The sequence below is a fragment of the Durio zibethinus genome, chromosome 6 (assembly GCF_047325235.1).
Source record: "Durio zibethinus cultivar Kanyao isolate XHJ-2024 chromosome 6, ASM4732523v1, whole genome shotgun sequence".
Lineage (NCBI taxonomy): Eukaryota > Viridiplantae > Streptophyta > Magnoliopsida > Malvales > Malvaceae > Durio > Durio zibethinus.
The window spans coordinates 6,460,048-6,471,205 of record NC_143167.1 but is presented as its reverse complement, the minus strand read 5'-3'; the positions used below and the strand labels follow the sequence as shown (position 1 = coordinate 6,471,205).

At 28.2% G+C, this 11,158-nt stretch overlaps 1 protein-coding gene and 1 pseudogene across 1 annotated transcript; one reads left to right on the top strand and one right to left on the bottom strand.

The window, feature by feature from the left end:
* The first annotated feature begins 427 nt into the window (after positions 1-427).
* On the top strand, positions 428-5,155 carry LOC111286067 (non-specific lipid transfer protein GPI-anchored 2-like). The gene is made up of 3 exons (XM_022875852.2): positions 428-965; positions 3,968-4,021; positions 4,845-5,155. The coding sequence occupies exons 1-3, from the start codon at positions 578-580 to the stop codon at positions 4,976-4,978; spliced, it is 576 nt and encodes a 191-aa protein (XP_022731587.2). The 5' UTR covers positions 428-577; the 3' UTR covers positions 4,979-5,155.
* Positions 5,156-5,740: 585 nt separating this feature from the next.
* Positions 5,741-6,696, bottom strand: LOC111284274 (uncharacterized; annotated as a pseudogene).
* Between the last annotated feature and the right edge of the window lie 4,462 nt (positions 6,697-11,158).

The following is an 11,158-nucleotide window of genomic DNA, read 5'->3' as shown; positions in this document are numbered from 1 at the left end:
ATTACATATTTTTCTTAAATATTATTTTAATCATCAAAGTAAATAACGCATATTAATTATATATATATATGTATATATATATTCTTAAATATCATCTTAATCATAAACAATAAAACAATGCAAATTAATTACTACTTATATTGGACGATAAAATGACTTTTCTTTAATTTCAATATTTATCTTCACTTTTCTTTAATTTCAATATTTATCTTCATATAATTATTTTTAAAAAATAATATTTAATAGATTTAAAATTTAAAATTTAAAATTTAAAAGTCTTTTTATTTGGTATTGAGTTTTTTGGTTAAAAAAAATACCTTCCCCTTGGCCTCTATAGCCGTGATAGAAAAAATTTAGAAAAGAAAAAAAAAAAAAAAACTTTGTTGGTAGCTACAATAAATTATTGAACTTCGGCTAGCAGTTACTTGTGCTTTCCAATTAATTTCTCTCGTTTTCACACTCTAGCCACCGTCCTCATAACTACCAACACCCAACTCTCTCACTATTAAAAATCCATCTCAATCTCACTTTGCTTCCATTTTCCACAGTACTCTTAGCCTTCACCCACAAAAAAAAAATGGCAGCTAAGCACACCATAACCATTGTTGTTGCCAGCATCTTTGTACTAACATTCTGCAGCTGCATGGCCGCACAGGCACCGGCACCTGGGCCGGCAGCCGTAGCCTTTGGGCCATCTGCAGAGGCACCGACTCCGGACTGTGTGAGCAACTTGTATAACTTGTCGGATTGCTTGACGTACGTGCAGGCTGGGAGCAATCTAACGAAGCCAGATAAGCCTTGCTGTCCAGAGTTGGCAGGTCTTGTCGAGAGCGCTCCTCAATGTTTGTGTTATTTGTTGGATAAGAACGCAACTGCAAGCTATGGGTTCAACATTGATATGAACAGGGCTCTTAATCTGCCTGCTGTTTGTCATGTTTCTACTCCCCCTGTTAGTCTCTGCTCAGGTAATTTATCTTGCTTCTTGATTTTCTTCGGGAAAATCTCATGAATCATGATAGAAAATAATAAGTTGGTCCAGGTAAAAAAGCTAAAAACAAAGGCTTGAACAATTACTAATCGAGAAATTATCATGCCAAGTTTTTAAGTTCCACGATATGATTAGTCTAAGATGATACATATTTTTTAGTTATAATACAATAAATAAAAAATAATTAAAAATTTAAGAATGTAATAAAAATTTTTAATTCACTTATAAAATTAAAAATTTTTACTATCGAATACCTTAAAAATAAACTATGCACAAGAAAGTTATTAATAACAACAATAATTTAGACCACAAGGACATTATAAATTGTGGAGAGTTTGCATAATGCATTTTGTAGTCCTTATTTTATTTGGCAAAACTAGCTACTTGAAGTTTCGGACGCGAATTTTCAAATCAACACAAATAGCAATAAGAATTAAAGTATTACACAAAAAAAAAAAAAAAAAGGTGTCTTGATGAGGGAATTTAAAATCCAGCTGTCATCGGTGACCATTGCCTATAGATTTAACTCTTTTAAAACCAATCCTAACGTTGACAGTAAAAGCACGTCCTTTCTCTCTCTCTCATTATTATTGACATGGGCCAGGGGCCTTAATTATTAATTTGTGGTTCCCTAACAGCAAGGGTTAGTATTACGAGTAGATTTTGAAATATAATGAAATATTTAATATAATATATAAATATATAAATATTTTAATGTGATATATAAATTATAAATATGTTAATAAATATAATATTTTATTTTAATATAATTAATTTTAAATAATGATAAATAATTAATAAATAATATTTTAAATATTATATTAATTAATAAATTTATAATTAAAATATTACATTAAATATTTTATTATAATTCAATAATAATTTTTAACATTAAAGCTAGATCGACCACTCTAACCTATTTTACATTTGGATTTGTCTTCTTTCACTTTAATTTTGGACCTAATTTCCTATGAACTCAATTTAACTTTTTGAATATTGAAACATATACATTTATTATGAACCGGATCACGAGGTGCATGTGTTGGAACCCACAAAGTAGTAAAAAGAGAAATATGTAAAAGTCTTGCTATTTTGAAGAAGCTTGACTTCTGTTCTACCGTAGAATCATCATGAATTCGTCTTAAAAATAATAAAATCAAGAAAACCCTAATTTCTAAGCCTTAGTTTATTAATTCAATGAAAGACACAACTTTCCTTCTAATTAACGGTGTAATTTTCTACTCCTCTACTTTATTATTAAGAGAACTTTAGGTTTCATCCAAATAATTTACTAATTTTTTTAATAGACAAATTTTAGTAAAGTTTGAGTTTGATTTTTAACATTTATAAATTTTTATTTTCTTAATTTTTTAAGATTTTTCCCAAAGTCATCTAAAGTGAAAATAAATTGTAAAATTGCTATGATATTTTTACTCATATTTTATATTAAGAAAATATATTAGGATTCCCGGTTTAGTGCTATATTTTATATTTAACTGTTTTTCTACTATTTGCCATTTTATTTTTAAATTACAATTACCTCAAGTATTTGATTCAAGCAATAGAGACAAATTATCTTTGCATTTAATCTAAAAGTATTATTATAAATGATATATTAATTAACTCTAAAGGTGACAAAACACTTGTTAACAAAACCCTTGTTACTTATTGCTAAAAATATCTACTATGCGAGCAATTTGATTGAAAGCTCATTTGGAATTACAAAAGTAAAAGCCCCTTAGAATTATTGAATGAAAACATATACATATGATCATGGCCATCATCATCATCATCATCATCATCGTCATTATCATCACCATCAGCAGAACCACCAACAAATAAATAAGGTTGTCACTTAAATCAATATTTTTTTTAGAAATTATTTAAGTGAAAGTTTTAAATTTTACAAAAATAATTAATAAAATAAAAAATTTTAAAATATATTAAAAATATAAAATTTTTATTTTATTTTATTTTATTTTTTAGATATCTCAAAATTATATTCTTTTTTACGATATTTAATTTTTTATTTTTAAATTTATTTTTACTTTTAAATATTAAAAATTATAAAATTTTAATTTTAATATTAAGTACATTAAAAGTTTTTTAATTTTGTAAAAATTAATAACATCTAAATAATTTAAAATAAAAAAAATTTAATTCTACTTATAAAATTAAAAAAAATTACAATATAAATACATCATAAATATTCTCTCTCCCTTTCAAGGTGATTTGTATAGATTCTCGCATCAAGCTTTCTCTTTAGAATTAAAGTAAAAAAGGAAAGATTAATTTTGGCAAACAAAGAAAATTAAAATCGTTTAACAGAACCGAGAACGGCTGCACGGGAGAACCGACAGGCGCCAGCTTCGGGTTGGCAGCCTACTTGTCTCTCATTTACTATGCCCATTTATGATTCTCGGTTTCCCCTCACCCACTTTCACGTGCTGCCTTTTTATCAAACTTATGATTACATAAATGAATCACGTGCTCAGTCATTAGCCTTTCGAATTCTGTCGCACTTTTTAATAATAATAATAGAAAAACTTATTTACTTTGTCACCAAAACTTTTGGATTCTTTATTAGAATTGTGTTAAATAATGTTTTAAAGATTTTTTTTTAGCGATTTTTTTTTCAATGTGTTGAAAATTATAATAAATATTTATTTTTTTAGTTAATGCATTTAATATAAACACATTATTATAAATAAAATTTTAATTAACCTTAAAAAATATTCTTAAGATACTTATTAACAAATTTTTATTTATTTTAATCAACACTAATTTTTATATTTTTTGTTTTAATCAGTAACCTTATAAAATTTGTGCATTTTCTAAAACATGCATGACATTTTAAATCATCTATTTGGATTTCAAAATTTTTATTTGGGCAACTTTTAGATAAGCAAATTTAATTTGACATTGAATTTTGTTATATACTATGGCATTTAGTATAACATGTTTCCTTGCAATTTTCAGTCATCAGTGGAGCACTTGGAGGCCCAACCCCAAGCGAAGCACCTATGTCAGCGGGTATTTGATTTTCTTTCTTTTAATTCTATGTTACTTTCACAACATAGTTTAACAGTAAGCTTCGACTATGCCACATCCATTCTATGTCAAAAACAAAAAGTTGCATGTCCCTTTTTTTTTTCCGGAAACTGGGAAATTTTTAATTTCTACTAAAAGTATATACAAAAGTACTCCTTATGTTTTTAAAACTATATATAAACACACCCTTTTAACAGTTATATACTAAAAAACAATTACTAGTAAGATTGTGGGATAATAAGGATAACAAAATTGGCTACGGGTTGCAAAACTTAAACGGGAATGTATTTGCTTTTGTTAAGCAATTAATTAAGAAATTAGTATATATATCTTCCATAGTAGATGAAGCTTTAGCATACAGAAAGAGGTTGAAAATGCAAATATTTGAATTTAAATTTTTTTAAATGTCATGTTTTAAAATAATTATATTAATCAATTGAATTAAATTTTGAGATCAATATCTTTATTCACATTAGTTGAGATTGAATTAAATGAAACTCTTAAATTTGAACCGTAATATTTTCTCTTTTATGAAAAAATATATATTGAATGGAGCATTTTACGGAGTTCAAATGACTTATAACCGAGTTTTATCAAATTCAAATCTCTAGTTATTCATCATCCAAGCTTAGTTTTTACCTAATTTTGAGTGTTAATCATGGCTATATATCTTGAATTCTATCTGTCTAGATTACAATAATTTATAACTAAATATGGTTTAATTATTAAAAGACATTAATTTTCGTTTATATGTTTCACTTATATAATTAAGCAATTTGTGAAATCAATTGAAAAAATTGGTCAGGTCTTGCCCCACAAGGATTCGCTGCCAGCCCTCCAAGTGGAAACAGCGATGGAGCTTTAACCATTGCAGTCTCTGGTCTAGCTTCCCTCGTTGCCTTGGCAGTTGCCTTTCTTCCCACACTTTTTGGGATTTAATTCTCTCATAGTTGAACTTAATTTTCTCCATTAATCATATACTGCATTATATATATATATATGTATGTCTAGTATTTTTTTTTTTTTTTTTTTGAGAGAGACAGAGAGGAGAGACTGTCTAGTACGTACGTAACACCAATAATTATTTTGTAGGAGTTTTAATTGTTTTGGGATTTATTTTACTGAGTTGTGCCATTGATAATTTGAGGACCTCATGTTTTGGCCTTCGGCTAGCTATATTATTTATTCAATGTTATTTTAAATCCAATCTTTCCCTAATTATATAAGAACCAATGCTAATGAATATTGTCATCACAAGCTGGATTTTCATTTTATGCAATATTTTTACAAAATAAAACTAAAAGGAAATTGAAAATATATTTGAATGTGCCATCCATTCTTTTGCTTTATAAATTCGCCTGTACCTTGTCAAACAAAAATGGTATGTGTTTTCTCTTATAGTATTAAATATTTGAAAATTATTATATCAGTTTTAAATGTCATCAAATGATTATAGTCTTAGTCTTAACGTTAATTATCATACGGATTTACTAATGAAACACACACATAGAAATAACGGAGACTATAAAGATAATTAAACTTTTAGTCTTAAACATTTACCCTTTTTTTTATTTTCTGTTTTCATTCCTAAATATTTGAAAATAATTATCCTAAATATTTTTAAATTGTTATTTTAGTTTATAATGTTTGTATTTAGTTCTATTGTTAATTACAAAACAAAAAAATCGATATCCTAGATGTTTGAAAATTGTTATTTACTTTATCTGATGTTGTATCCTTATCGTATGTTGTTACCATTAGTTCTAATATTAATTGTGAAACTAAACGTTATCAATTTATCTTTTGATTACAAAGATGTAACATTTGTCATTTCAATTTCAGTATAATCAATAGTAATGGTTGGATCCAAGGCCATCTTCTCAAGTCGAAGAAGACTAGTAGTAGCCAAAATTGCCTTAGCATCAATGTCATGCAAAGACCTGGCTTACAAACTCCTTGTTGCTGAAGAAGCCGCATAAAAAATCTCCATACTTCTATGAGGACCCAAAAGGCAATGCCCCAACTTCCTCAAACTTGGCTGCAAAAGCTCCCATGGCAAAGGAATCCTCCTTTCTTTCTTCTTTACCTTCTCGATCTGATCATTGCTACCATTGCTCTTGCCGTGATCTACTTCACCGTCTTTGCAATTATCTCCGGCTTGACCTGCCTAAATCTTGGAAAACTTACAAAATTCAATCTTGGAAGTCACTGGCATTTGAGATATCTTATTGCAATACAATTCTAATGCAACACCAACAATCCAGGCCCTTCTTGTCGATCGCGTAGTCCCATGAGGCTCCAAACTGGGAGTCATCACCGTTAGGTTTGGCCCGGTTGAAATGTTTTTTAGAAATGGTTTGGATTCATGATAAATACTAGGGCGTGATAAATCTGGGACGTGAACGATTACAGGTTGGCCTCCACGAGCAGTAGTTTCATGTGCGTAAAGTGCTAAACGAATAGCCTCAAAACCAGCCAGGGATTTACGCTGAGCGATGCGGGAAACGTAGACACCATTGATGATGGGAATGAAACGATATAACGAGTTGGCGTTTGGGGTCCATTGAATGGAAGGTTTCATAAAGCCAGCGACAGAGGTTGTTATGGCTAGAGCCAGAGTCAGGGTGGAGAAGGAGGGAGGAGATTTTGGAGGAGAGAAAAGGAAGGTGTTAGCTCTGAGTTGACCGTGAAGTGTAATACCTTGAAATTATAATAGAAAAAGAAAGAAAGCGAATAACAATAAAAGTTAGGAGTGGTTTCGATGTTTGTACTCGATGCTTAAGTTAGTGGTCGACGTAGTAAAGGAATAGGAAGGTGAAAGCAAGAAATATGAAAAAGGCAAGTTCCTTGAAAGGTACATGGATACTGCTATTTACACCTGTAAGGTGGGGGTTGCGGGCAGCCTAGACTATTCAAAGTCAGCCCTAATGGTTAGAGATGACTTGGTAGATCCAAGTTGATATGGCAGTTAACTTTCCACTTAAGGTATGCCAAATATGCACCTTAGGGGTTCAACATGTAGACTTGATGAGATAACCGAGCTGACATAGCCGTATAAATTTAAGTCAACCTGACATATTAGCTTGATCGTAAAATCCAAAATGCCCTTAACTAGAGGCGTAGCTAAAGGACTAGTAAGGGCCATGGTCCTCCCCTAAAAATTGGATAATAAAATATTTATATGTAAGAAGAAGTTGGGAGGGTTACTTTAAGCTTGGGATGTGAGATGGCAAGAGCCATCCCCCCCCCCCCCCCCCCCAAAAGGTATAAAATACGTGTAAAGTTGATTTTTTTGTATATTATTTTTTTGTTTTTATTATTTCATTAGTTATTATTTATTTATTTAGCCTAATTTTAAAATTCAAGTTAAATTAAAGCTCAAATTACTGTTTAAATTTAATTGAAATCTAAGTCAATTATTTTATTGTTATGTCTATGTGCCTTATTAACATATATAGCCTTCATCTTTTTACAGCTTTTATCAAAATAAGTTTTTTCTAAATTTTTTATCCAATTCTCAATCTAGCCATCTCTTTGTTTTAGTAAAAATAAATTTTTCATCTCGATTGGTATTGGGCGGTTAAAGTACTATTTTGACTCTTGAGAAGACAAGTAGATAGACAAATTAGTTTTTTTTTATTCTTTTTTATTAGTTTACAACAATAGTAAATTATGCTATTTTATTTTTTTATTAGTTTAAATTGATTTGTTAGATTGCTTTAATTTAATATAAGTCCTATTTTTTTTATATGTTTGCATTAATCTATCATATTATTTTAATTTAATATGTTTTTTTTGTCTGTTTACATTCATTTATTAGATTATTTTAATTTAATATGATATTTTTATTTTTATTTATTTGCATGATTTATTACATTACTTTGTTTATAAATAGATAAGAATTTTTATTTTATTATACTTACAAAAGCAAAGCTAAAGTGGGGCTACTAAGGTCCATGGCCCCCTAAAATTGGATAATAAAATATTTATATATAGGAAAAAGGCTGACAGGCTTACTTTAAGCTTGTGATGTGAGATTGCAAGGGTCAAGGCCCCTAAAGGTATAAAAATATGTAAATTTAATTTTTGTATATTATTTTATTATTTTATTTATTTATTTAGCCTAATTTTAAAATTCAAGTTAAATTGAAGCCTTGTTTACTATTGAAACCTAATTGAAATCTAAGTAAACTATTTTATTGTTATGTCTATGTGCCTTATTAACATATCTAGCCCTCATTTTTTTACAATTTATCAAAATAAGTTTATTCTAAACTTTTCATCTAATTATCAATCTGGCCATCTTTTTGCTTTAGTAAAAATAATTTTTTCATATCGATTGGTGTTGAGTGGTTGAAGCACTCTTTTGACTCTTAAGAAGATAAGTAAATAATCAAATCAAGTTTTTTTTTATTCTTTTTATTAGTTAAAACAATAGTAAATTATGCTGTTTTATTTTTTATTTGTTTACATTGATTTGTTAGATTGTTTTAATTTAATATGCACCTTATTTTTTTTATATGTTTTCATTAATCTATTATATTATTTTAATTTAATATGTTGTTTGTTTTTTATTTGTTTATGTTGGTTTATTAGATTATTTTAATTTAATATGAAGTTTTTGCTTTTATTTATTTGCATTGATTTATTACATTACTTTGTTTATAAATAGATAAGAATTTTTATTTTATTATACTTATATAGTAATTAGTAATTTTATTCAAATTTTTAGGAATATTAATGTAGCTATGAAGTCAAGAACAATATATTCTCTTTTCTTTGAGAAAAATAATCAAAATATAAAGTTAAAGCCAACATTTTCTATTCTAGAAGCCAATGCTACATTTTCTAATTCTATTTCACAAAATGAAGCATCACCACCCCCATCATCTACTCCAAACGTTGAAACTAATGCTTTTAAAATTCCTAGAGTTGAAGCAGAGACAATTTATTTGTTTAATTCCAAACGTGATCCAAGATTGCGTAAACAAATATACGAGTATCCAGTTACTCTACATGATAAAATTTGAAAAGCTTACATCGAGGCTGGACCATATCAGCCTAATTTTTTAGAATATCTTGCTTTTAGCTTAGAAAAAGCATCCTTGTCACTTTCAAACATCATGGTTCGAACAATTTTCTTGGTTAGAATATTCACCTTCTAAGGATGTAGTATTTTGTTTGCCTTGTTTTCTCTTTAATAACAAGCCAACCAGACTCTTTGGATTAACTACATTTACTCATAGTGGTTTTAGAAATTGAAAAAAAGTACATGAAGGATGCAATTGTGCTTTTTTGACTTATATGAAAAAGTTTTGAATTCACCAAATAACAATGCACAAAGAGCTTATGTAGATTTAATGAATAAAGCTGAAAATATTATAGTATTACTTGATAGGCAAACAACATAACAAGTTACAGTTAATCGTCTACGTTTGAAAACTAGTATAGATGTTGTTCAATGGTTGATATTTCAAGGTTGTGCCTTTAAAGGTCATAATGAAAGTTTAGAATAAAAAATCTTGGAAACTTTCTTGAATTGGGAATAATGTTGACATCTTATGATAAAAAGGTTGAAGATGTTATGAAAAATGCTCCATAAAATGCCATATATACTTCTTCAACAACACAAAATGAAATTCTACCCATTTATGCTAAAAGATTTCATGATGCAATTTGTGAAGAAATTGGTAATAGAAATTTTTGCATTATTGTGATGAAACCATAGATGAGTAAAAAAAAAAAAGCAAATGGCAATTGTTTTAAGATTTGTTAATAAAGAAAGCTTTGTGAAAAAACGTTTTTTGATCTAGTTCATGTTAAAAATACTTTAGCATTGACTTTGAAAATTGAGATTTTTAATGTTCTTTCCCATCATAGTTTTGACATACAGAATCTTCAAGGACAGGGATATGATAAAGTGCGTAATACGCGTAAGGAGTTAAATGGCTTGCAAGCTTTGATTTTGAATGAGCGTCCATATGCTTATTATGCTCATTATTTTACTCATCAATTTCAATTAGCATTGGTTGTAGCATTTAGAGAAATGGTTGAAGTGCATCAATTTTTAAAGACTTGGTCGATATTGTTAATGTGGTTTGTGCTTCTTTCAAATATAATGATGAATTACAAGAAGCTCAAGTAGCTGAAATTACTTATTTAATTTCTATTATTGAGTTGGAAATTGAAATTGGTATGAATCGGCTAGGTGCTTTACAACATCCAGGTGATACTTAATGGAGTTTTCATTTGAATTCAATTATCAGTTTAATGAAGATGTTTCGTGCAACATGCACTATTTTTGAAAATATAAAAAAATTACAACTAATTATTCTCAACGGAGAGATACTCATGTTGTATATAATAGGTTGAGATTTTTTGAATTTATTTTTATTTTACACTTAATGAAGGAAATTATAGGGATTATTGATAATCTTTGTCAAGCTTTGCAACTTTGTTCACAAGATATATTGAATGCCATAAATTTTGTGTCGACAACCAAAGAATTGATTCAAAAGTTTAGAGAAAATGGATGGGATGAATTATTGAATAATGTGATGTCATATTATGAGATTTGTGAGCTAGATACTCTAGATATGAATGCTTTATACATGGTAGGTCGTGGTCGTAACAAGAAAGAACATATTATAGTGGATCATCATTATTGAATAGATATATTTTTTGCTATAATAGATATTCAGTTGCAATAATTAAACCTAGATTTAATGACCATATTATTGAGTTGCTTACTTTTATTGCATCTTTAAATCGTAGAAAGTCTTTTAAATTATTTGATGTTGAAAAAATTTCTAGCCTTGTTAACTAATTTTATCCAAAAAACTTTATTGACCATGAGAAAGAATGTTTTACATACGAGTTGAGACATTATGAAGTTGAAGTGTGTCAACATTCTTATATGAGAAAAATATTAACATTTTTTGAACTTTGTAGATAATTAGTTGAAAATGAAAAGTTAGAGGTATATCCACTTGTTGATAGATTGATTTGTCTCATATTAACTTTTCCAGTTTCAATTGTATCTATAGAATGTGAATATTATGAAAATTCAACTTCAAAGTAAGATAAGATGATTTTTTGAAAAATTCTTTGGTTGTCTAC

Coding starts and splice junctions, on each gene's coding strand:
- LOC111286067 (XM_022875852.2), top strand. CDS start 578: ATGGCAGCTAAGCACACCATAACCATTGTTGTTGCCAGCATCTTTGTA. Junction 966..3,967: donor CCCTGTTAGTCTCTGCTCAG/GTAATTTATCTT, acceptor TGCAATTTTCAG/TCATCAGTGGAGCACTTGGA. Junction 4,022..4,844: donor CGAAGCACCTATGTCAGCGG/GTATTTGATTTT, acceptor AAAATTGGTCAG/GTCTTGCCCCACAAGGATTC.